The sequence below is a fragment of the Rosa rugosa genome, chromosome 3, assembly GCF_958449725.1.
Source record: "Rosa rugosa chromosome 3, drRosRugo1.1, whole genome shotgun sequence".
NCBI classification, from domain to species: Eukaryota; Viridiplantae; Streptophyta; class Magnoliopsida; order Rosales; family Rosaceae; genus Rosa; species Rosa rugosa.
The window spans coordinates 46846610-46873487 of NC_084822.1; the positions used below are offsets into that span (position 1 = coordinate 46846610).

At 42.5% G+C, this 26878-nt stretch overlaps 3 protein-coding genes and 1 long non-coding RNA gene across 4 annotated transcripts; 2 read left to right on the forward strand and 2 right to left on the reverse strand.

Moving 5' to 3' along the window:
• Positions 1-2679: 2679 nt before the first annotated feature.
• On the reverse strand, positions 2680-5279 carry LOC133741390 (uncharacterized). The gene is made up of 3 exons (XR_009861877.1): positions 4702-5279; positions 4175-4236; positions 2680-3044 (listed from the first exon to the last, which is right to left on the reverse strand). It is a non-coding gene; the product is annotated as an uncharacterized LOC133741390 (long non-coding RNA).
• Positions 5280-14214: 8935 nt separating this feature from the next.
• Positions 14215-15462, forward strand: LOC133737838 (F-box/kelch-repeat protein At3g06240-like). Its single transcript, XM_062165322.1, has one exon. The coding sequence runs from the start codon at positions 14215-14217 to the stop codon at positions 15460-15462; it is 1248 nt and encodes a 415-aa protein (XP_062021306.1).
• A 2638-nt stretch (positions 15463-18100) lies between these two features.
• Positions 18101-20622, reverse strand: LOC133737839 (uncharacterized). The gene is made up of 7 exons (XM_062165323.1): positions 20569-20622; positions 20341-20426; positions 19888-20007; positions 19639-19788; positions 19017-19092; positions 18655-18794; positions 18101-18565 (listed from the first exon to the last, which is right to left on the reverse strand). The coding sequence occupies exons 1-6, from the start codon at positions 20620-20622 to the stop codon at positions 18693-18695; spliced, it is 588 nt and encodes a 195-aa protein (XP_062021307.1). The 3' UTR covers positions 18101-18565; positions 18655-18692.
• A 2392-nt stretch (positions 20623-23014) lies between these two features.
• LOC133737840 (ribonuclease MC-like) lies at positions 23015-23757 on the forward strand. The gene is made up of 2 exons (XM_062165324.1): positions 23015-23203; positions 23323-23757. Exons 1-2 carry the CDS (start codon positions 23015-23017, stop codon positions 23755-23757), a joined length of 624 nt encoding a protein of 207 aa, XP_062021308.1.
• Positions 23758-26878: the final 3121 nt, after the last annotated feature.

Below are 26878 nucleotides of genomic sequence, written 5' to 3' on the forward strand. Positions count from 1 at the left end.
CGCCGGACGCGCGCTGCTTTCTCCACTACCCGAGCGGGCACCATCAACCTGAGCGGGAGCCATACCCTTCGCCGGCGGAGTATTCTTAGATGGCGGCACGGCGGGCAGGGACGCCTTTGCAAAATCAATGGAGCCCTTCTGCCTCAACATCTCCACGTTGGCGACGGCACCAGCCTTCGCCGCCTCCGTCAGCGCCTTCTTGTATTCCGCTGACTGCTTGAATGCCTCCACAGCGGCGGCCACAGCACGGCTCCCTTCAGCTCCCAAGCGGGCAACCTCACCCTCCAGCCTCTTCACCTCGGTAAGTCTGGCGGCAGACTCCCACTGCAGAATCTCAACCTTCTTATCCTTGGCAGCCAGCCGATCCTGCAGCAGGGATATGTCTTGCTCCAGCTTGCAGACTTGGTTATTCCGCTCCAGGTCCCGCTCAACGGCGACGACCAGCTTGCCACGGGCATCAGCTGCGTCACAGTCAGCCTTGCTCAGGCGCCGCTCCACGTCCACCAGCCTGTCCTTGGCCTCCCCCAGCTCCCTCTGAAGACCCTTCACCTCTTCTCTGAGCTCCCGCTCGACCCGAGGCTGTTTCGACGCCGCCAGGAAAATCTCGTGCAGTCCAACCGAGAGATGCCCAAAGGCCTTGTTGAAGGGCGATTGGTCAACGGCGGTTGAGCGTACAATCCCCTCTAGGCAGCCGAACCCGAGCCGCTCGCAGAGGTGGTAAAGAAATTCCTGCTCATCGTCATTCAAGAACTCTGCGACCACGGGAGCCTTGAGCGGAGCCTGTCGTGCCCTTTTCTGCTGGCGGGCCCCAATGGTTTCCACATCATCCTCCTCTTCCCCGCCAGAGTCATTTTGGCGGCGCCTTCGCTGAAGCCCCCGTGTGCTTCCAGCGGGACCAGGCCACGATCCCCTCAGCGGCGGCTCCAACCCCGCAACGGTGACGGTCTCCGCCGGCGGCACCGTTTTCTCCTTGAGTGCCCCACGTCGGTTGGCAGGCACCCTCTCTTTCAGTGGCACAGCTGCAGAAGGGCCTTTACTCCCGCCGGCAGCCCCACTAGCCATACCAATCCCCGCCTGAATGACGGGCGAGCCGTCACTACTAAGATGAGAGTGGTGCGGCATAGGTAGCACCACGGGGACGTCGGACTGGCTTAGCGCCAGTGTGTCCGAATTAACGACCGTCTGCTGAGCCGCCATCCCGGAGACATACATATTCTCCAAGAAGTTGTCGATTTCAGCACGATCCATGGGTTTGGCGAAAGCGTCGCGGCTCGCTTTATTACCCGGCGGAGATTCTACAAAAAAAAGACGAAGCAACTTAGACTGAGACAAACTGAACAAAGCCACAGTATGGCGGAGACTGCTTACCAATGCCACGCGTCAATTGTTGATCTACCAACAGCTCCCAACCAGTGAGGAGACGAAGGTCCAACAGGTTGCGATTCTGCCAACAGCCTCTGATACGTGCAACACGACACTCCTCTTCGTGAGTTAGGTTATAGCGCAGGCCCGCTACAAAAAAAAAAAAAAGGTAACCGTTAGTACAAACTACAAGGACTATCACAAGAAAAATCGCCAACTCTGGTCAGCGGAGACTGACAAACAACCTAGGATAGGCTGAAACTCTGACTTAATCCTAAACGTCGGCTCCCCCTTGGACCCCGCTTGGTATTCCCACCCCGTCGTGGCAACGCAGAAAGTACCCCGCTAGTAGGACATGGAGTCCTTTAGGTTCTCAATCAGCTTGGGCGCCCCTGGCGGCGGCTCAAGTTCACCTGCCCTCTACAACCTTGGCGCTTCACGTACACCAACTCGTAGAAGTGTAGCACCTCCGCCACAGTTGGTTCCTCGCAGCCGGACAAGCGCTATAGCGAGTTCAACGCCATCATCAACAACCACATGTTGGGGCAGATCTGCCCAAAGGCAAGGCCAAACTCGCACACCAGGATTTGAAGGTTTGGTAGTAGCGTGAATGTCACTCCTTGGCGGAAGATCGCCTCGTGCACGGCGGCAAACCCCGCTGGAAGAATCGAGGCCTTCTCGTCCACCGTCGGCGGACGCAGCTTAACCACGCCTGGCAACCGATACATCCGTTTCAACAGGTTGACGGCGGCAACAGTCATCCGCCCTCCCGCCTCGTCAACATAGGTGTCATCGGGAAAGACCCACGCTGACTCGTTATCCTCCCCCGCCACCTCTCCCCCGTTAGTGGAGCCACCGGCAGCGCTGTTACTTGCTAGCCGCTCGTCACGCCTATTTTTGGCGGCGGCAGCCTCCCCTGCCCTAGAACTCTCTGGACGCGAAGCACGACCCATGGTTACTTCCCAGGGTATGGTTTGTAGCGGCTCGATCTCTAGCGGTTCTGGCAGTGAGGTTCCTGCACGGGCAGACGGACGCAACGAGTCAATAAAAATTCTATCCGCCACGCCGAAAGACACTCAGACCCGGAATCCTCACTGCTTGAAATCTCTACGACGTTAGCCATCCCAAACCCTAAAACCCAAATCAGTCAGTTCACACAAAATCTAACCTATCCCTATATCAGTTGCATAAAAAAAAAACCTCAAGAATAATTACCCAGAAAATCCCAAAACAATAACAAAACGCACACTCAACCCAGATTCGACCATCTAGCAAATCCGTAAACACCAACTCTCTGCCAAACACCATAAATGACAAGACCCGCCCCAGATTTCACCCCGAAACCTGGGGTGGCCCTGCGGGGCCCACCTTAGAAGAAATTTTGCCAAAAATTTGGCAGAACTTCCCCTAAAGTGGACAACCCAAAACCTGTAGAAAGAAAATTTACACTTCTAAATCACCCATCCTTATTCTCCTGGAGCCACCCTGCTCCCCAAATCAACGTCAACCAAATTCACAACACACAAATCTCAGCTTAATAACCTTAATTCCTCAGGTAATCAGAGCAATTCTAATAGAAAGGTAAATGAGGAAAACCTAATTCAAAGGCAAACGCGGAAGCCATGCTGTTGACTATGCCTCGACACCATGTACGCCCGACCTCAACTAATTTCACCTGTACACTGGGCATTTGAAACCGAAGGGCCCAGGGGAAAGTAATTGAAAAACACGTTAGCGTGAGTGGACAAAAATAAATAATTTAATATGAATAAACCAAAATAAAACTTCATACTTTCCCACATTTTTCAATATATAAAAAAATCCGGATGCATGCAACATTTATAAAACACTTAAGAAAATCACCCGAAAAACGTTGAACTCCAGAAAACCGACTAGCCCCGCTAGTCACAACAACAGAGTAAAAGATTGAAATTTCAATACTCGAAAATATGAGTCCAGCCCCGCTGGTTAAGAAAACTCAGACTAGTCCCCGCTAGTCAAAAATAGTATAAGTAGGGGAAGATGATAGCCATACGAATAAGCCACTCAGGCTTGGTTGGGTGATAGCCTCCCAGGCTAAAGAACTCCCATAACTCCCGTAATATACCCTTACGCCACTAAGTGTAGCGATAGGATACTGGGCTACAGAATTACTGTCACAGAGACAGTAACCTGCGCCACAAAGGCGGAAGGGCTACGGTGATCCCATCACCGCGCCACAAAGGCGGAAAATCAATGCTAGCATGATAAAATCACCCCTCAGTATGGCACAGGGAAACATAACCGAAAACCGAGTAAATCCAAAATACATAAGGCTTCCCCCATCTCTCGTAAAAGAATTTCCAACGACGTGTCCCACACGCCAAGATAATCTCAAGTTCAAAAGTAAATAAAAGAAAATAAGCATAGTCCAATGACGTGACCCCGCACGCCATAAAATCTTCAAATAAACAAAGTTCTCAAACCGCCATTATTGCTAAGGCATTCCCAATGCCAAAACCAAGGATCAAATAAATGAACAAGAAAAATAATTCCATCGAAATCCCATTTCGAAACTCCTTTAAAAGTCTCAAATCGAAATAAAATATAATTAGAGAATAATTCCGGAAATAACCTCGGAAATAAGATAATTCACCATTAAGATTATAAATCAAAAGCAATTTCGGAAACGAATCAATAATGAAAGTATTTATATGAGATAATACGAAATCAATTTATAATCTCATACTCGAAATGTAAATTGATGAATAAATAGAGCATACTTTAAGAAATAATGCATGCATCAATTACTTAAAAACAAAAGTCCACTCACAGTACTATTCCGACGGTCACGTATACGAGTTCCTTTATCGAGCCAGAGCCCGGTACGACATCCTGTACACGATTATATTCCGTGAATAATTATTCAACAATTTAATATAATTCCTAAACTCAATTCCTCATAAATTACATCTCCCATTCTCCTCGGATTCAGCCCAAATTATACCACTAATACCAATTCGTTAATTTAAAGGTTCCAAAGCAGAACCGAGAGATATCCGACGGTCGGATTCTCGTAATTCGATAATCGAAATCCTAAACTTCAAAATTCATAATTAATTCCAAGCTTCTCCAAAATTCACCAAACTTCACATACAAGCTCTATGATAATTATAGAATTTAACTAGCCAAAAATTTAAATTAAAAAACTACCCTAGCCACCGCTACCGCCGCCCACAGTGGCGACGCCGCCGCCACCGCCACCATCTCCGATGGCCACCAAAATTTGGCAGTAGCACCTTCTCAACACACCCATTAATTCTTTCAACTGTGACCAAGTTAGAAAATGAGCGGAAGTACCTCAACAATTAAAGAGAAGTTTGAACCCGAATTGTGAATAGTAACTCGGAATTTCAAACATTCGATTCGACCTCCACACTGCAAATCGTGGCTCAAGGCTAGGGGCAACATGATCCTTGGGAAAAACCGCTCCTTCGACGCCGGTTTGGTGGCCGGAGATGGCCGGAATCGCCGGAAATCGACGAAACTTCCGGATTGCTACAGTGAACTTCACAGCTCAAATCCGAGCTCATTGGGCCGAGCCACCGCAAAACACCACCACAGGCACCTAGAGGGAGCGGAGACGAGTCCAAAGATACTTGCTTTTCGTCGTCAGGTGGCCGGAGGAGGAAGAAGGCCGGAGTTGCAGGCGAGAGGGAGAAAGAGCAACAGTTCGGGGAGAAGAGAGAAAACGCGGGGAAGGGGAGAGAGAAAAGAAATTACCCAGCAACAGTAAATTTTCAAATTTATACTTTCTACCAATGAACAGTAACTTTACTATTTCGCTTGTAACTTTCGCATACGAACTCCGATTTTTACGCACCACATATGCACGCGCTCGGGTTAACGTCCTCTACAACTTTCATGAAGGAAATTTTCTCAAATTTTGGCCCGATCAAAAAGTCAACTTTTAGGGCCACTAAAAGTACTTAAACGACAGTAAAAGTGAAAATAGCGGTCGTTTACCGTCCAACTAACTTGTAAATTGGTAATTTAAGATACGGGACGTTACAATAAACATACCCCCAAACCTCAGTTTGCACCCTCAGAACACACCGGGGGAGAACAGATCGTACCCCAAAACAAAAACAACAAAACCCAGAAACAACACAGATCCAATGAAACAGGAGTGGGATCCGAGATACCAACCTCAACACAAACTTTGGTCTGATCGGGAGCTCTTGTCTTCACCGGTAAAGATTTCGTCCCCAAGGTTTGATAACTCCACAGATTTCGTCCCCCGGAGTTCTCTTCACAAATCGCAGACGAGCAGAGCTTGAAGACGACGACTCAGGTTTGAAGTTTTCGCAAAATTGTCAAATCTCGCTAAGTTCCCCTCCTTTTATGTCAACGTCAAAGAATTCTAGGCCGTCCGCTAAAAAATGACATTACGCACCAGCCGTACACGTGTCCCACGTCTACACTTACTCTCCGGATTTACCGAGGTGACGTCTCGGTTACAAAATCCATAATTACTCGCATTAATGGCGAGAAGACGGGCAGCCTGAGGAGGCACGCCTCCACACGCTAACCCTTTAGAGGCCAGCCACGTGTCGACCACCTTCAGACGAAGCGTCTAATGGAAGTAACTGGTAGAGGGGAAGATCACCAAGGTGACGAAGTCTCTGCTAAGCGAAACTCCGCTAGCGGAACTTCTCCCTTGTCACCTTCAAGTGACGAAGTCTCCGCTAAGCGAAACTCCGCTAGCGGAACTGCTCACTTGTCACCTTTTAAGTGACGAAGTCTCCGCTAAGCGAAACTCCGCTAGTGGAACTTCTCACTTGTCACCTTTCAAGTGACGAAGTCTCCGCTAAGCGAAACTCCGCTAGCGGAACTTCTCACTTGTCACCTTTCAAGTGACGAAGTCTCCGCTAAGCGAAACTCCGCTAGCGGAACTTCTCCCTTGTCACCTTCAAGTGACGAAGTCTCCCCTAAGCGAAACTCCGCTAGCGGAACTTCTCACTTGTCACCTTGCAAGTGACGAAGTCTCCGCTAAGCGAAACTCCGCTAGCGGAACTTCTCACTTGTCACCCTTCAAGTGACGAAGTCTCCGCTAAGCGAAACTCCACTAGCGGAACTTCTCACTCGTCACCCTGCAAGCGGGACATCTTCCTCTACACGACACCTCTAGCGGAACTCCCTTTCTATCTTGCAAAATCCGTACTTTGCTGAGCACAACACCGCTCAATGAAATACCACCAGGCACGTCTCCGCGACGCTGCTTCCTGCTACAACCAGCGGCGGATCCCGAGGCTACGCCTCACTCTGACAATGACCGCCACGCGGCGTTACGGTCAGACTGTCCCTAAGGGACACAGGGACTTGTCAACAGTCTACGACGGCCCTGATCAGGCACGTTGACCCCTGTCACTTGGGTACTAAAGATTGGGCTCGCTACCCAACACCCTCTGCTCCTTGCAGCTCCCCCTCAACAAACAATTAACCGACCATCCGGAGGTCCATCTTAGCCGGGGAGTGGGGGACTCCCTGGGGGGCCTAGCAGGGCCCACCCGAAAGGCGTTTTTTTAGTAAGTTTATGGTTGACAACGCACTGACGCTAATTATGCCGTTGTAAGTCTAGCGGAAGGTAACGCTTCAAACCGCTGAGCAACTCCCCAACCAAGATTGCCCTCCTTGACTGGGGACTTGGGGGACTTGTACATACATGTACATTTACAAGCATAATTAGCTATAATGAGCTACGCTCATGGTACCGCCAGAGGTACTGATTCCCGCCAAAGGAGTAGCCTACGGATACACAGCCAGGCGACCTACCGCCTGAGCCTCGGACTGCCCCCAGATCACCGCTGACGCGCCGCCACGCGCCTTGCCAAGATAGCATCAGAAGCTCCTGACGCTGGGAGCTGAAGCACATCAGTCCCACATCGAAAACAAGGAGAAGATCAGCCTTCTCCTCACCTATAAAAGGTTCTCTCCTCTCTCCTCATTAATTACGCATTTACTACTCATTTAGTGTTATGCTGTCTATATGCATCGACTGACTTAGGCATCGTAGAAGTGAAGACCGCCCGACGCGGTCTCCCTCTGACGCCCTGTCTTTCATTTGACAGCTAGCGAAGATCACTAAGTCCATAGAGTAGCGGTCCGCCCACCGGACCAGCGTTAAACGAAGGTTCGGCTACCGCCAGACTTTGAGCATTAACAGTGGTGGTGTTAGACGCTTTAAATAACAATCTTCATTGCAAGATCAAATTCAACAAAGGAGGAAGTAACTTTGGAATATTTCAAGTTTGGAAGAATGGTTCAACAAAGGAAGTAACTTTGGATAGGAGTCTCATCTAACCATACATCATCAATAGAAAACAAACTAACAAGGTGAGCATGTCTATCTGCAACAGTGGCGGATCCAGGATTGAAATCTTGGGCGGGCTAAGATTTCTTAAACATATATATATATATATATGTATATTATGGAGAATCTCGACGGTGCGAGAGAATTTTATTAATTTAAAAAAAAAGTACACCTAGTCAGGGGGGACGTAGTGAGCTTTACCCCTTAAATGCATATCTATACAAAACTAAAAAACAAAATCAACAACAAAGTAAACGTGCAATGCAATACGAGAGCCTAAACTAACTAAATCTAACTCTACGAGTTCCACAAGCTTCAAACTCTTTGATCACCGATTCATTGTCAATAGATTCAGCATATTCCTTCTCAATGAAAAGAAAGCACAATGAAAAGAAAAGAAAAAAGTACCTTGGAAAGCAGTAGATTTTAGCTACTCTAATAATGGACTCAAGCTTTTGCCATTCACTTTGTGTTCCAGTTCGTAGTTCCAATTCATAGTGTCATTCACAATTAAACAAACAAACATAAAGAAGCCTCCTGTTTGAAGCACAAAGTTGATTAGCACAACACTTTAATTAAACCCAAACTTGATTACTCATTAGCACAACAATTGCTGAGTTATACTTTAATTAAACCCACTGACCTTGATAAGTATTGAAATCAATTAAACCCACAACAATTGCACAGCAAAAGAAGACCCATTGATGGACCTTCAGACCTTGATAGGTTTTGAAATCAATTAAACCCACTGACCTTGATAACTGATAAGTATTGAAATCAATTAAACCCATAACAATTGCACAGCAAAAAGAAGACCCACATCAGTGCATCACATTTAACCCACATCAATTAAACAATAAATTGCAGATTTGCAGAACAAGGATACGGAGACTCGGAAAGAATGCTGCATACCAGATAAGACTTGATCTCTGAGACTCTGAGAGAAGTAGAGAAGGGATAGCCGCAGGCGGCACTGGCGGAGGAGGAGAGAGTGAGACTGTGAGAGATGATTCTCCAATCTCCAGTTCGAAATTTTGAATAGCCCATAGTCGATGAGTGGAAGAATGAACCAGAATTTGCTTGTGTTAACGTTAGAAATCCGAGGGGACTCTAGTTAGCTATAAATAAAGAGAGAGAGAGAGAGAGATTGACACAAGATGTATAGTGGTTCGCCTCCGCATGAGCGGGAGACTACGTCCACTTGAAAGCTTATACTAGTGTGTCGAGCCTTGCGGCCCAAGAGGGATTACAAAGTAAGTAATGGGATCGCATTTCTAAGTGGGAGGAGCAATCCTTATATAGGTGAAGGATTGCTCTCCCTTTACATTGTTTTTGATGTGGGAGCCAAAACCAACTATTCCTTAGTCTAATTAACATGCAGAAAGCTATGTTATGGAGGCATGTTGGCAAAGGCGGGAACACGACTTCCCGGTGGCGGATTTGCGACTTCCGGATACCGCCGCGTAGCCTGAACATAGGGCTACACGATGTATGTCTCGGTTGGGCCTTGCCATGTCTTGTGGATGTCCCAAAGTGGGCGTTACTTATGCTTGGTGAGATAGCAAATACTCCATATTATTGGAGGTATGTACAAGTCCCCGAAGTCCCCAAGTAAGAGGAGCTTCTTGGTTGGGGAGTTCAAATCATGAAGTCATCAAGCATAAGTAACCGGGCGGTATGGAGCCCCTATAAGTCCCCGAACTCCGTAAGCAAGAAGGGACTCGTTAACCTGCACAACAAAAACAAAAAGCAGGCATACGTAGAATGCTCGTTGCATTGAGCAACAAATGTGAATTGTATGGATATGCGTTGGCATATATAAACGTATGGGGTGCGTGATACATGTAGATGTATACACGCGAATGGCGCCGAGTACAATCGATTATGACGTACAAACTCGAGAGCGCGTATGGCCGTGTGAGCATATGGATTGCATATGATAAATGTAAGTTGTATGAGCGCTGCGAAGGTAAGCGTTTGTTTGGTTGTCGCTTGTATTAATGGAACGCGAAAAGAATTTGATTTGTCGCGGGCGACAAATGGTAGAAAAATTCCATGTTCCATTAACGTGTGGTGTGTCGAGTAGACATGAATGTGAAGATTGGGAATGCCGGGAAGGCGTGAGCGGGAAGCTCGAGGATTGCCGGGAAGGCACGAGCGGGAAGCTCAAAGGGGATGAGCGGAAGCTCAATGGGGTGCCGGGAAGGCATGAGCGGAAGCTCAATGGGTGGGCCCCTGCTAGGCCCGCTAGAGAGTCCCCGACTCCCCAGCCATGACGGACCTCCGGATGGTCGGTAATTTGTTTGTTGAGGGAGAGCTGCACGGAGCAGAGGGTGTTGGGAAGCGATCCCAATCTTTGGTACCCAAGCGTCGGGGTTAACTGCCGGATCAATGGCTGCCGTAGGCTGTGTTAACTAGTCCCTTGCTGCAATGCCGCGTAGCGGTTAGTGCTATTATGAGGCGTTGCCTTACCGCGTGGCGGTTTGGTCGTAGACCGTAGACTCGTAAAGTTTGTATCTGCATGAAAAAATGACAAAACACACAGAGCAAGCATGTACGATGTAGTAAAGGTGTTAATAACATGTTGTAGGCATGCTTAAGGGTTTATAGAGACATGTAGTCATGGCTCCGGCGGTAGCTCAATTTGCAAGAGCGTAAGAGATAAGAGGAATGCACTTATCTTATGCCGAGTTGGAGTTGGCCGAGCATGATGGTCCATGTCGTCGACTAGTGACCGCTCACAGTTTGTTTGACCTTGCCTACATAGGAATGTTTTCCATTGATGTCCTCCAAAGTCAAAACAAAATAGGTGGTTAGCAATTTGTTCGCAGGATTTAGTTGACTTGAATAAGAAGAATTTGTTTGCATGCAAATGCCAAATAAGAAGAAGATTTACGTGAAGGCAGTATACTAATGACATAGGAACATAGTATATGAGCTGGCAAAATTTCAAATTGACAATGACATCCTGACATCTTGTAGTGTATAATAAGATGGTACACTGACAAGTGTTAAACATAATATATGAGCTGCCATATAGTACCTTGGATCCATGAGAATGACCATACGCCCTAGTTGTGCAGTCGTGTGTTCCATATGTGCACACATAGCCACGTGTATGATGTTGCTGATACATGGCATTGGATTAGAGCATAGCAAGGCATGCATACAATTGAAACCGACAAGCAGGTGTGTCACTTGAATGCAATATATTATGATATCGTGTTTGGGAGATAGATTATGAGTGGCTACTGGCCACGCCTCTGCTAGGCACATGGTACTCTCATCAGATAAGGAGAGATTAAGACTTATCTTGCTAGTTGTCAGTTTGGCTATGAATGAAGTCCGATGAGATCAGGTGCTTGAATCAATATGTTCGAATTAGCTCCATTGAGCAGACACGCGGGGCGGGCTCTAAGAGGGATCGAAGTGGCAGCTGTTCCAAAGAGCAGTAGCAAACCAGTGGAGGAGAAGTGTCCAGCAGTAGCGAAGTTTTGGCATGGGTAGCGGAGGAGAGATGAGCGGCGGCTCCTGGCGGACTGGGAGTCCGGCGAGCCATGCTAGCAGATGTTGCCAGCGGAGTTGCTCCGCTGAGTGTTTGACTGGCGGAGGTGGACATGCAGGTTCGGCTCAGCGGAGCGGAGCTCATGGGTGGCGGAGTTCCTGGCCGGCGGAGGAAGAAGTTCGGCGGAGGAGCGGAGCTTGGTGCTCACTTAGAGGCTTGGTGCTCATTGGTGACATGGGGTCAACGGAGCGGTTGCTCGCTGGCGGTGATGAAGTTCAGCGGTGACTCCAGCAGGGGAGACGAGCGGAACACCCAGCAGGGGAGACTAGCTGACCGAGATCGGCGGTGCCGCTGAAGAAGTTAGGCGGTGGGGACTCGCTGTTGGAGCTAGGCCGGAAGGAGCCATGTCTGGCGGTGACAGCACCGCTAGCGTTGACCGGTGGAGGGGAACCAAGCGGGGAGAGAAACAGCGGAGGGAGACTAGCAGAGGTAAGCTAGCGGAGCTGCAGGCGCTGGGTGTTGGACTGGCGGAGCGAAGGATGCAGTGAAGAAGGAGAAGGGTGGCCAAAGGGAGTCTCTGGGTGTCCAGAGAGATTGGCGCCCAGATTTGTTTTTTTTTTTTTTTGATGTCAGCGTTTGACTTTTGCTTGACTGGCGTTGACCTCCTCCGCCGGGCGCTGATCAAGTGTGATCAGCACCATGCAGCGTTGACCACGTGTTGACCAACCCCGCCGGGCGTTGACCAACCCCGCCGGGCGTTGACCAACCCCGCCCGGCGTTGACCACGTGTTGACCGGACTTCAAAGTGCAAATTTCTGCACATTTCTGCTCTAGTTGAGTAGTTGTACCGCTGGAGTGATGTTTGATCATGCCTTGGCAAAAGTTGCCGCCAAGAAACATAAATTCAAACGTGCATTCACTGGGAGCCAATGACGACTCAAGAATGATGATTAAAGAGATAGATGACCAATGATTTTGAAGTAGCTCAAAGAAGGAGGGAAAATTTTCTTTGAGTTCCGCTAAGCAGACTTAGTTCACGGTAGGTGACGAAGCCATTGTGTTGGCTTCCCACAGACGGCGCCAAATGTTAACGTTAGAAATCCGAGGGGACTCTAGTTAGCTATAAATAAAGAGAGAGAGAGAGAGAGAGAGAGAGAGAGAGAGAGAGAGAGAGAGAGAGAGAGAGAGAGAGAGAGAGAGAGAGAGAGAGAGAGAGAGAGAGAGAGAGAGAGAGAGAGAGAGAGAGAGAGAGAGAGAGAGAGAGAGAGAGAGATTGACACAAGATGTATAGTGGTTCGCCTCCGCATGAGCGGGAGACTACGTCCACTTGAAAGCTTATACTAGTGTGTCGAGCCTTGCGGCCCAAGAGGGATTACAAAGTAAGTAATGGGATCGCATTTCTAAGTGGGAGGAGCAATCCTTATATAGGTGAAGGATTGCTCTCCCTTTACATTGTTTTCGATGTGGGAGCCAAAACCAACTATTCCTTAGTCTAATTAACATGCAGAAAGCTATGTTATGGAGGCATGTTGGCAAGGGCGGGAACACGACTTCCTGGTGGCGGATTTGCCACTTCCGGATACCGCCGCGTAGCCTGAACATAGGGCTACACGATGTATGTCTCGGTTGGGCCTTGCCATGTCTTGTGGATGTCCCAAAGTGGGCGTTACTTATGCTTGGTGAGATAGCAAATACTCCATATTATTGGAGGTATGTACAGCTTGAATCAAGAGGTTGAAGAGGAAATTAAGAAACAAATGCTCGTCTGGAATGATTTCTGATGAGATTGTGGCTTGGGAGAATGGGAGATGAGTCATTCCTTCAGGAAATGGACATCGAGGCTTTTAAGGCTGGATCTGAAATTGACGGAGGCATTCTTTGAACTGTCGGGAGTGGGGAGTTACAAGGGCTGGGCTACTGGGCTTCTGAAATCTGGACGGGCTACCCAATTAAAAAAAAAAAAGTATACATCTAATTTTTTTTTAAGCCCAAAAATCTCGGACGGCTAGTCTGTGCATAGATCCGCCCCTGACCTGCAACACAATTTGCTTCATGGAAAACATGCTGGATTCTATCTAATTGAAAAGCGGTCATATAATATTTATAATCATCTAAAACCTGACTTACCACTGAGAAATTCTTTTCCACACTTTTGAGAGCAGCTATCAAAATGACAGAGTCGCTTTCAATACAGTTGAAACCTTGGTGAATACCATGTAGAAGACAGGCTCTACACGCCTCAGCTTTTATATTTAAGATCGAGTTTGCACGTGGATGACATCATATGATGTCATCAAATGATAAAAGGACAGAAATGTTGTATTCATTGTTATCCATGTAGATGTTGATCTTAGTTCTGTTTTGAGTAAACATCGTTGGTATGATCAATTTTAATTAAAAAAAATAAGATACACTTAAATACATAGCACTAAATTGATTCATTGCATAATTCCATCTATGATGTAATCAATGAAGCAGATATGGGAAAAAAAATAAAGTTACGGATGCTTTGACAAATGTAGGCTTAACTTCTCCTAATTTGGCTTGTTGGGATTCAATACCGTTTCCTTATTGATCTTTGTAGTTCGGGTCAACTTGGCTTACCACATTTGTTTTCTTCACAATTGTTGGCTAGACTTAAGTCTATTTGTATGTCTGTCATTGGAGGCCTCATATAAAAATAGGCAACTCTGCAAGTGTTGTGTGGCTGCAAAATGAGGTGAAACTTGAAATATATATATTTTTTTTTGGTTAGTTCTCACCCTCAATGTATTTTAGCCTTCCATATTAGAATTTTCTGACTCCAGGATTGGGTCAGAGCATATGCCTCCTCCTCTCTCTCCCAGCCTTGGCTTAATTGGGACTTGACCCGCCTCAAATGTCTTTTTTCTCATCTATTTATCGGATTATCTATTTCTTTCTCTTTACATATTGTACTAAACTATAAGTGGAAGTAGAAAGAGGAAAAGAGGAAAAGAGGAAAACGGAGGAGAAAATGGCGCAGTCTTCCAAATTGGTGGAAGAGATGGTGGCACAATTCCTGTCGAGATTACCATCTAAAGCTTTGATGCGATTCAAATGCATTTGTAAGTCGTGGTACAATCTTATAAATAGTCCAAGTTTCGTGGCCCAGAATCTTTTTAATTCCATGAACAACAAATTCACCTCTTCCACTTGCATCATTGCCAAGCATACTGTTCTTAAGGATAGTAGCATTACAGATAGAAATGAAATTTCTGATATCCTTCAGTATGGAAACAATGATAAGAAGCAAATTTTGCTTTCATCACTTACTCTTTGCGACAATCTTGATGGTGATGACCAAGAGCTTTATTGTATTATTGAGGACGACCTTATTATTCCTTTTCCTCTAGGTAGAAGTTCCTTTAATTTATATATTGTAGGTCATTGTGATGGGATTATTTGTCTTACTTCATTTCTTTGCGATGATGATGGGGATATTGCTTTATGCAACCCTTCAATCAAGGAATTCAATCATCTTCCAAAATCCGGTATTCATCTCCCCCCCAAAAATGAAGATGATTATTTAAATGAATATAACGTAGGATTTGGCTATGATTCCAAAGCAAAGGTTTACAAGGTTGTTAAAATTGTCGATTTTTCTTCGTCACATCCTCCAAGAGTAGAGGTGTACACCTTAGGTGCAGATTGTTGGAGAGAGATCAAGGCATTTGTACTGGGAACTATCTCCGGCCAACGATCTTTACAGATGTACTTTAAGGGAATTTATTATTGGAGTGGGTTTAGTTATATTACGAGAGAGCTACAGTACGTCTTCTTTGCATTCGACATGAGTGATGAGCTATTTTATTTGATATATCCGCCGGAGGATGCATTTGGAATTTACATGAATCTTGCTGTGTGGAAAGAATCCCTTCTTCTTGTCACCCATAAAGAAGAAGCTCCTAAATGTTTCGATTTATGGCTAAATGAAGACTCTGATTTTTTGAAAGGATCATGGACAAAATACTTCACTATCAAACCTATAGAAGTTGAAATTCCGTTAGTATTTTGGAAGAGTAACGAAATTCTTATGGTGAATGTTGATCGACGTATAGTTTCCTATAACCTTGATACCCAAACGCTCAAGTGTCTGCCGATTCATGGAGCGGAAGATCCTTTATGTATTTGTGCTATTAATTATGTAAATAGCATTATTTCAGTAAAGAGAAACAATAAACTCAAGTGCGTTGAAACTTATATGTGGCAAAATAATAATTAATTTATGTACTGGTAGAGGCCAACAAAATAAAATTAATTGTAGGAGAAGAATTATTGTGAAATCTGTTAGTACAAATCAATATTAGTTAAGAAGAAGAAAACCTTTAATTTGTGGTAATTGTGCGTATATTTTAATTAGTGTTATGATATTTGAGTATATCAATACAACCTCGCAACAGTGTATGAGATGCGGGGTATACTATACAAGTCTATAGTGCTTCTCTAGAACTTCAATGCACTCCACTTCATGTGCAATCTAACCCGTCACCCAGTTATATTTTCATTCAATTTGTTAAATTAAACATTTGAGATTGAAGAACACTCATATTCTATAGTATCAAGAATGTACACATAGTCAATAGCTGACCAAATTATACTCAATAACTTTTAGATTCATTGTAAAAAATTTCATGATATACTCCAAAATAATCTCAGTAAATTACATTGCTCATCAGAGCAATCCAAATGTACCCTACATCTCCTAAATGTTGCGATTTATGGCTAAATGAAGACTCTGATTTTTTGAAAGGTTCATGGACAAAATACTTCACTATCAAATCTATAGAAGTTGATATTCCGTTAGTATTTTGGAAGAGTAATGAGATTCGTATGGTGAATGTTGATCGACATATAGTTTCCTATAATATTTATACCCAAACGCTCAAGTGCCTCCTGATTCATTGAGCGGAAGATCCTACGTTTATTTATGCTATTAATTGTGTAAATAGCATTATTTCAGTAAAGAGAGACAATAAGCTCGAGTGCATGAAAACTTATACCTAGGAAAATAGTAATTGATTTATGTACTGGTAGTGGCCAACAAAATAATAATAATAAATTTATGTAGCAGAAGAGTTGTTGTGATATCTGCTAGTACAAATCAATATTAGTGAAGAAGAAGAAAACCTTTAATTTAAGTTAATTGTGCGTATTTCTTAAGTAGTGTTATGATATTTGAGTAAATCAATACAACGTCACAACAGTGTATGTGATGCGAGGTATACTATACAAGTCAATAGTGCTTCTCTAGAACTTCAATGCTCTCCGCTTCATGTGCAATCAAATCATTCACCCAGTTATATTTTTATTCAATTGGTTAAATTAAATATTCGAGATTGAAGAACACTCATATTCTTTGTCTTTTTTTATTTAAAAGGGAGTTTGGAACCCAGCTTAACTGGGAGGCTCAGCCTCACGTCCGTTATTATTATTAATAGAAGAAGAATGATTGTACAGCGAATGTCCCCCATTACCTACATCTCGAGTACTAGTACAAGAATCCTCATAGAGTACATTCTGGATAATCACAGGAGTCTTATCTAACCAATAATCATCTAAGTAAGAAACACTAGCAAGATGCGCCAATCTATGGGCTACACCATTTGCTTCACGATAAATAGGTTGTAAAGAAAAAGAAGGAATATCATTCAGGTATGCTTTACAATCTTCAACAATGCAACCTACCTCAGAGAAATGCTCCATGCTTCCATTAAGTGCATTAACCACCGAACCACAATCGGTCTCAATGTCGACCTTTGTCATGCCTTGGTGAATAATTAGAAGGTGTCCTGCTCTCATAGCCTCACACTCCATATGGAATGCAGATCTAACCCGGGGAAAAGGACGTGCAATTGCAGCTAAACACACACCAAACTCATCTCTGATGATTGCCCCGATTCCACCTTGACCCGTAGCCGCTAAAAAAGCACCGTATTCTAAAGCATCATGAATGTTCACATGGTTAGTAATTGATCAAATTATACTCAATTACTATTAGATTCATTGTAAAAATTTCATGAGTTACACCACATAATCTCAGTAAATTACACTGCTCATCAGAGCAATACAAATTACAAAAGATGAAAAAACTGACTTTCTATGTAGATCAAAATTTGAATATGCACAAGTATGAGTGACTCGTCTTTCAATGGCTTGGACCTCTCTTTTGGCAACAATGGATGTGACTAATGTGGAATGGAAGAGTTTTTGGCCACACAAAAACATGTTCGACATTTACTCAACTTTTACATGTTCGACATTTTGATCACAAACTTTTTAAATATATTATTTTGATCACTCAACTTTAACTCCGTTGTTCACTTTAGTCACTCCGTTATTACTATTTTTTTTTTACCACTATATTAGTATCCAATATATTGTAGAATCTCAAATGGATTACAAAAAAAGTGCAAAGATGAGAAGAAGAAAAAAAATGTTTCAGACAAACAAGAATGGCAAAAAAAAAAAAAAAAAAGACTAAAATTAATCCATTCATAAACTCAAAGAAAAGGGGATGCCAAAGAAATAAAACTTGATATTAGAAAAGGTGGAAATTATTCTATGCACCGACGGTGCAAGTGACACTACACCAATTTTGTTATCAGACAACGGCAGAAAACCGTTGTGTGATTTGAAGTGTAACCGTTGTAGAGTGAGCCGTTGTCTGATAACTTTTAGGACAACAGAGTTCAATTAATTCTATTGTCTGAGTATAAATTAGAAGACATTGATTCGTTAAAAACCGATGTGTGATATGATTGATTGCAATGATTTAAGTCCCATTTTTGGCCATTCAGACAACAGGCAGTGATCATTATATCTAATCTGTTGTGCAATCATTTGAACATCCCATTCCTGAATTAGATTGTGCATTCATTTGGTCCATTTACCAAACGAACAGTATGTCGTTAAATACAACCATTGCAAACTATCAAATGAGAAATCTAACCAATACAAGAGCAAAAAAGGGTGTATTTCCCAATCATTGAAGCCAACATTTTAAACAAGAAATGAATTATAGTGCGTGCCCATCTACTTGGGACATCATCTCAAGAAAAGAATTATAGGACTCAACATAAAAGCTGCAGTAAGCTGGAGCCTTAAAAGCTAACCTATCCAAAGAAACAAACTCTGTGATGAGATTTTTTGGCCGGTAAGGAGAAGATTATCCCTACTCAAGTATAGTTCTGTCTGATCATATCAGATGCTTTGGCAAAAATCAAGCACCAAGGAAGTGAATATTAAATGACAATTCATTGTTTCAGCCTTGTGTTCTCTGTATCCAGTCTAGAATATCTGAACAATCTTCATGTCTGATAAAATGCCTGCACGATTGCATATAAACAAAACTATATATTAGCCCTTTTTGCCAACTCAACAATAACTAAAACCATTCAATGTTCATATACTATACATGTTCTTAGTTCGGTTGCTCTTTAGTTCAGACACTTCTCAGCGGCTTGACAATTCTTTCTTCATTTGCAGTGATTCAGGCACAACCCAATTTCCACTTTTGTCATGGTATGCATCACAAATAAAGTTTAGAACAGTATCCTACAAAACTTGTCCAGTGTGAGATGAGTACACAAAATTTACATGAGCATAATTTAACAATTCCAGATGCCCATACTGATTAATGACAAAAAAAAAATTGCTAAAGCTAATATGTCTAACCATTCTCAGGTGCAAAGAAATAGTGTGAGAAATAATACATAAAGCTGAGGGGAGAGTTACCTACATCTCTAGCAAATAATGCAAACAAATTGGAGAGCATACCAAGGGTTTGGAAGCGTCAAACCAGTGATAGATATGCTCGTTACGAAACCATGTCAATTGCCGTTTTGCAAAATTTCTGCAGAGAATTAACAAATTCTGGGTTTTAAAATTTGAATGTAATGAGTAAGAAACATGTAAACACTAAACAGGACACAGGGACTATTAAATCTCCATGCAGCACCAGGTTTTCTACACAATCATGCAAGTTAAATGTTAACTTCGTTTTGGAAAAGAAACGAGATACCGTCAAACATTTGAAGATGTCTGTAACAAAATGAGAATGCTACCCTTTGGAACAAATTTGAAAGCAACAAGTACTAATGCTGAGGATGGTGGCACTCGTGTACTTTTCTTTCTTGTATTACTTGATCTTTTACCAAGTAAATTCACATGGATAACTCCTAAAAGATATTTGCAAAATGTCTCTTTGTTCCCCCTAACCCAATGGTTTTATCAGATGTTGCTTTTATAAAAGGTATTAGCAATATTTATTGAGCATGTCCAAAAAGTTGGCTTATGGCTTTTTTTACAGATATATATATATATATATATATATATATATATATATATATATTATTCAAATGAGCTTTCAAGACAGAATTGTAGAGAAAAAATGCATTACCTAGATGCCTTTTGAAATTTAGTCAAAAAGTTGTAGAACTCTCTTGGTGAAGAACTACCTCCTTGCTCCCTACACACTAATAAATACTCCATAGCCTGAAATAACGGGACCTTCTTAAGTCCTGCTCGAACAGAAATTATGTCCCTGACCCTGCAATGAAGTATCCAAAATGGTGGAGATCAAACAAGATCAGACCGACCTGGGGCAAGGCACTTTGTTCTTAATACAAGCCCAGGAAAGACTAGTTACCTCTCTGCAAATTCAATGGCAGTCTCCCCAGGCTTCATATTTTCGGGCTCCAAATACCACACATCACAAACAACAGCCCATGATGTCATAAGCTGTAGCAGATGCATTGTGAAGGACTGCCTGCAACAAAACCATATTATATAAACCCTTACGGTACCATGGACAGCATAACAACAGCCCAAGCATTGCTAAAGGCTTCCAAATCATGGATCTAAAGCAAAAAAATATCAAAGAGCACCATCAATGGCCAGCTCACAAGGATTGGACTATAACGATTGTGTTTACTGGCATTGAAACACTTCATGCTTTCCATTATACTAGTTTCAGAGTAGATATGAGTAGACAACTTTCTTGGTCATAATAAGAAAGATATGTCAAGGAACAAACCCATTCTCCAAGTAAATAATTAAGTCTGAGTGCATATTATATTAGTCTGTCAGAATTCAAGCTTACTTTCTGCTGTTCCAGAATGCATCAACGAAAATTTTATTGTACTTAATTGCGACAGGGCAAACTGAGCAGCCAAGCTCAAATGCACCCTAAACATATAAACAAATAAAAGAAAAAGTTAGATCAAACGACAAAGACCAAGAACTTCTTAATAGAAACAAATTCATATACCAACAACATGGGCAACAACTTAATACAGAAATCCAGCATGCTCTTTCTTTTTATACTTACTTCTTTGCAACAATTTCCCGATCCTTTGATTCTGAACGATTGAACCAGATACATCCCACACTCTCCAAAATAGTTTTTTGCAACAATCCTTCATGTGAGGCATAAACAGAGATAATAATCAGTTTGATTTCATCTTTCTCCAAGAAAATAAAAATCATAAGGACTCCATTTATTATATGCAAAATGCGAACTTAGATTTTTCCCATTCCTGACTGTTATTATTTGTGGTAAACAAAAATAGCATAGATCCAAAAGGCCAAAACCTGGCTCTTCACTTGGCCACTTTTACAAAAGATTCATTGATGTACAAGAAAAAATATGGTAACACTACTAAATTCATTTTCTAAACCATGAAAATAAAATAAAATCACCACTCCGAAACACCACAAGGGGAACAAATAGATATTCCAATTCCACGGCTCCAGAGGATTCGACTTAACGCACCGCGTGAACGAGTCCTGATCATCCAACATTCACAATCAATCACTAAAATTCGATCAAAACTTGAATCTCTAATGAAATTGGTGAGATTACAGAACACTTAGCTAGCAAGCTTCTAGTCAAAACAGTCGATTATTAACTTTGTCTCCCTAGTCCCTACCAAACAATCAGAGCTTGAACAGAAATGAGAAACTCAAACATCCAATTCAAGGGAATAGAGGGACTTACAGAGTTAGAGATTGAAGGCGGCGCGCATTACAAAGCGAGTCTGAAGCCGCCGAGATAAAGCACTGGAGCTGCGGTGGCTTGGGGAGAGCTGCGGTGGTTCGGGGGAGCTGCGGTGAAGGCGTGGACGAGGGATGCAGAGGCGCGGTGGCTTGGTAGGGAGAGACCGGAGAGCGAATAGGAGTTTTGGGGATCGAATGGTTTAGGCAGATTAGGTCTCAATATCTCATTGATTTGGGGATCGAATGGTTTAGGCCGTTTTAGATGTCGCGAAAAGGAAAAAAAAAAAAAAAAAAACCCGCCTAGTCGCCTTGCCGCCAAACCGCCCAGACGAAAGCCCAGGCTCCATTACCTTTCTCATTCGAAGACCAACACAAGCCCAGAAATCCCAAATCGAAGAGAGGACGAAGAGCCGTAAAACCCCAAATCGAGTAGCTGTGAAACCCCCAAATCGAGTAGCCCACAAATCCCCAAATTGACGTTGTAAACCTAGAGATCGAAGAACCCTAATCTTCAGCGGATTGAATAACCTCCTCCTTCTTCCCAGTTCCTAATACGCAGAACCCTATTTCTTCACAAATGGAATTGAGTGATGGCTGAGTCGAGATAATAGAACCCTAATCTTGGCGGTGATGCGTGTAGGCGAAGATCATGATGTAGATGGAGGAAGGGATTGCGGAGACAATAGGGAGAGGAGCAATCTAGGAAAAGGGACAGTAAAACGCGAGAGGAGATGATGTTTTGAGGAGAGATGCTCGAAGAAAAGGTTATTTGTTATTTTGTTGAAGTGTTATTTTGTGCAAGTGGGAGATAATAGCTATCACGGCGCGGGGGTTTGGTTTTTAAAAGTATTCATGAATCAGACAACACGTATGTGAAGTTATGTTGTCTGATTATACATAATTTAAATTTGAGATGAGGGAGCAAGGAGGGATAGTTCCCGCCTATGTGCAATCATAGTACCAGTTTTGGCGCTAGGGATAGGTATCTCTCATTTAGACAACATAAATAAGAAATTACGTTGTAGGAGTACATATATGTAACTTACATTTCGATCAAAGTCTGTTCATTTTGGGGGAATGAATGACATTTTGGATGCATTGAAATTTTGCCAGTATATATCTTCATTACTTGGACAACACAAAGTAAAAAACTGTTGTATGATATTTTGCAAGCTACACTCATACAACAGATATAACTATTCTGTTGTCCTTTGGAGTACCAATTTGGAGCCAAATTTGAGTTAGGCCAAGAGGGAAATTTGCCGCTGTTTTTTTTTCATTCACACAACAGATTATTCTTGTAACCGTTGTGCAATGACCTTCTAAACAAAAACTTCAGAATTTTAACCACCTTATACAACGTAAGTTTACTAAATGTGTTGTGTGATTCACTTTTCTTCATCACACAACACTTTTTTTTTTTTCGTTGTGCAAAAAGTGTTGTGTGTTAACGTTTTTGGTGTAGTGTGACCCAACCCTTATAAAATAATCTCAACCCTTGATATTTATTATCAACTTTATTTTTAATAAACAAAAAGTGTATTTAATGCAATCTAACCATTCATTTATGTTGGTGCAAGTGCACGGCGGTGCTCTGAATAATCTCTCGATCATTACGTACTTTTCCACGGTTTGTGACTGTGTGGTTACCGATCTAGTAGTTGGTGAAATAAGTGCAGATTGGTAATATGTTATTGAATCTAATCAGCTGCTCTTATATAAGTTTTGACATTCTTCCTTTCTGTTTTTTTTTTTTGTTTTTTTTTTTCAACACAATAATGTCTCTAGGTTCATATGATCATTTTAAATTTGTACAACAATGGCCACCGGCCGTCTGTGACACGTCTGGCTGCAACAGATCGGGGTTATCACGCTTCACGATCCATGGCCTTTGGCCAAATAATAAAACGTATGTGAAAAATCAACCGACTTGTCTTACCAATCAGACCAACTCATTTAAGGCTGCGGTAATGCATTGACTTGCTCTTAATCAATTTTTTACTTATCTTTTCACAATGTATTTAGTGTGTTATTTCTACTTCTTCCATTTTTTATTTTATTTATTTATTTATTTATTTTTACCTAGATACTCACTAATTCGAATTTGGTAAGCAAGCTGAGCACCTCTTGGCCCGATGTGAAAAATGCAAATGATAATTTTTTTTGGAAGAAACAATGGGACAAGCATGGCACATGTTCCTTGCAGACATACGACCAAGCACAATACTTCGAGCGGTCATACAACATGTGGAAAGAAACCAACCTGACAAACACCTTGGATAGCCTTATCAAACAGACACCGAGACAACAGAACGTCACAGATATAGAACAACTCATTCAAGGAGTAACTGCAACTGAAAAGAAACCCCTCCTCCGTTGTGAACAATCTCATAGTAATGCCAGTAAGTCTCTCTTGAAAGAGATTGTCATTTGCTATGCACACAACGGGATTACTGTGATCGATTGCGTCAGTCAACCAAAATCCACCTTCGAATGCTATGACGGATTTTGGTTTCCTTGACAGTCTTTTAGGTTATTATGTGAAATCAATCAATATCTTAAGTAACTTTAAAGCACGAACAATATAAAATAATAAATTTGCAATATCCATTTCGCGTTCTCAGAAACACTTATTTTTGGCTCATAGAAACTAGGGCTGGGATCGGGCCGAGCCCGTGTAAAATTTGATGGGCCCGGGTTATGACCATTTTTTTTCTGGCCAGGCCCAATTAATGAGTTTTTATTTTTAGGACCGAGTCCGGCCCGGACCGATTTTTACGGGCTGGGTTTTCCGGGCTTTCGGGCCCAAAAACCTGATTAGAGGGAAGAAAAAAAAAACAGCTAACTAATAAAGTGAAACAAAATGAACAAGAACAAGTTTTCCAAACTTCCAGTTTTCCACATTCCAACAATTCAAGTGAAACAAAATGAACAAAAACAAGTTCCAAGCTTCCAGTTTTTCACATTCCAACAATTCAAAGTCCAACTGAACAAGATCCACATTTCAACATAATAAATTGCATATTAAAATCTTCCAAGTTTCAAATAAACAACTTCATAATCAAATAGTCCCAACTCCCAAATAAAGTAAAAAACAAGTTCCAAACATTGTAGAATGCTAAAGTAAACATAACCAGCAACAATGGATTAAAATTGCAAATGGACAGATCCACTGAATTCTAGGCTGCAGCTCCTTAATTGAGTTCATTCATTCCAGCAGCTGAATTTCAGTATCTTCCAACAGTGAGTTCATTGAGCTTGGACATAAGGCTTGTTCCCTGCAATTCGAAAACATGACCAGCAGCAATTCAAAAATGTGACCAGCCATTCAAAAACATGACCAACAATTACAAAAAAAAAAAAAAAAAAAAAAAAAAGGAGCAAGATTTATAGAAAGAGGGAGAGATTGGAGCTATGCGTACCACGGTGGTGGTGTTGTCCTCCACGTCGGATAACGGCGCTGTAGACCTTCCAGGTGATAGGAGACGGTGCAAACCTTGACCTTCCCCGAATCCCCGCAGCCAAAATTGATAGCAGATGTTCCTCGCATACCAATCTTCTCACGGAGTCACGGCCATGAAAGATTGAAAGGAAATCGCATCAATTTGGGATATTGGAAGAGGTGGTTTCGAATTCAATCCCAATAATGAAGTACAAAGAGAAGGTTTTACTTACAGTGGGTCAGAGAGATCGAACCGGCAAGGGTGGGTCAGCGGTAGAAGCGGTGATAGGGTGGGTCGGCGGTTCAACAAAAATGGTGGCCGAGAGAGAGAGTGAGTCGAAGAGAGGCTAAGTCGTTGAGACTGAGAGGTTACTCGGTTAGCTAGGGTTAAGTGACTTAGGTCTTTAGTTGGGTTAGGAATCACCTGTGCACACATATTGTAAGCCTAAATATCAGTTGAAGTGCTGGTGGGCTATGTCTAGCACCTTGTTGTTGGCTATCGTCAGTTGAAGTGCTTCTCAGAGGATGCTGTTTTGTTTTGCCATATTATCCATCTATTTGCGAGCCTGGCGTTCAGCCTCTGCCTGTGCTCGCTCCAGGGCCAATCTAGAGTGCCGTGGCAGGGTTTGTAGTTGCCGCCATGACCATGGAGGTCCCTCTGCTGGGGTTGAGGAAGTCGAGGGTGCGATAGACCTCGCATGGCCAATCCTCGTCATTTGTGTTGGGGGTGCCGTTAGTCATTGGTAAAGTGTGGTGTCCTGCCAGCAAGGATCCGAGGGAAATCCTTCTAGCACCAAATTTTTCTGTTGAATAGATGGGTGTGGCCTAATCCATCAGAATCACGGATGTCGTGCTACTATCGCTCTCGGTCTCGTTTATCTGTAAAACAAACAAAGGTCAAAGGGAAGACCGGCTATGCCGGCCTTCGACGCTCCGATGCCTAAATCAGTATCATTATAAGGCAAAGATAATGGAAAGCGATAGTAAACAGTTACCTCTTTAGGGTGTTGGAGATGACCTACTTGTAGAGGATTTAGAGGGATGTGGTTCCCTTGCTTCCAATGTGGGATGTTTGGGTTCCCGATACCACCCTAAAGGGTATCGCGACCCCCGTCTGGGAGTATCCTTGTTACTCTTTTGTAGGTAGATGAGCCTTGTGCTTCTGATATTTGTGTCTGGGAGGTATATATACCAACATTCAACTCAACGATTTTGAATTTTTTATAAATGAACTCAATATCAATAATATTAAAGAACAAAGTTATCACAAATATAAAAAAATCTAATACCTTGATAATGATTCCACAAAGAACTGAGCAATGAATTATGTTTGATTTAAATAACAATCTTATTTGCAAGATCAAATTCAACAAAGGAAGTAACTTTGGAATATTTCAAGTTTGGAAGAATGGTTCAACAAAGGAAGTAACTTTGGATAGGAGTCTCATCTAACCATAAATCATCAATAGAAAACAAACTAGCAAGGTGAGCGTGTCTATCTGCAACACAATTTGCTTCATGGAAAACATGCTGGATTCTAACTAATTGAAAAGCAGTCATATAATCTTTATAATCATCTAAAACCTGACTTACCACTGAGAAATTCTTTTCCACACTTTTGAGAGCAGCTATCAAAATGACAGAGTCGCTTTCAATACATATTGCCAACTAACCTTGGTGAATACCATGTAGAAGACAAGCTCACACTCCTCAACTTTTATATTTAAGACCGAGTTTGCACGTAGATGACATCATATGATGTCATCAAATGATAAGAGGATAGAAATGTTGTATTCATTATTATCCATGTAGATGTTTATCTTAGTTCTGTTTTGAGTAAACATCGTTGGTATGATCAATTTTAATTAAAAAAATAAGATACACCTAAATACATAGCACTAAATTGATTCATTGCATAATTCCATCTATGATGTAATCAATGAAGCAGATACGGGAAAAAAATAAAGTTACGGATGCTTTGATAAATGTAGGCTTAACTTCTCCTGATTTGGCTCGTTGGTATTCAATATCGTTTCCTTATTGATCTTTGTAGTCAAAATTGTTGGCTAGACTTAAGTCTATTTGTACGTCCGTCATTGGAGGCCTCATATAAAAATAGGCAACTCTGCAAGTGTTGTGTGGCTGCAAAATGAGGTGAAACTTGAAATATTATTTATTTATTTATTTTGGTTAGTTCTCA

What these genes read in the sequence shown, in the direction of transcription:
- LOC133737838 (XM_062165322.1), top strand. Translation starts at nt 14,215, where the DNA reads ATGGCGCAGTCTTCCAAATTGGTGGAAGAGATGGTGGCACAATTCCTG.
- LOC133737839 (XM_062165323.1), bottom strand. Translation starts at nt 20,622, where the DNA reads ATGTATCTGGTTCAATCGTTCAGAATCAAAGGATCGGGAAATTGTTGC. An exon ending in GCCATTGAATTTGCAGAGAG is followed by an intron (nt 19,789 to 19,887) that starts GTAACTAGTCTT and finishes ACTTCATTGCAG; the next exon opens with GGTCAGGGACATAATTTCTG. An exon ending in AAATTTCAAAAGGCATCTAG is followed by an intron (nt 19,093 to 19,638) that starts GTAATGCATTTT and finishes AATTCTCTGCAG; the next exon opens with AAATTTTGCAAAACGGCAAT.
- LOC133737840 (XM_062165324.1), top strand. Translation starts at nt 23,015, where the DNA reads ATGTCTCTAGGTTCATATGATCATTTTAAATTTGTACAACAATGGCCA. An exon ending in CCAACTCATTTAAGGCTGCG is followed by an intron (nt 23,204 to 23,322) that starts GTAATGCATTGA and finishes ATTTTTACCTAG; the next exon opens with ATACTCACTAATTCGAATTT.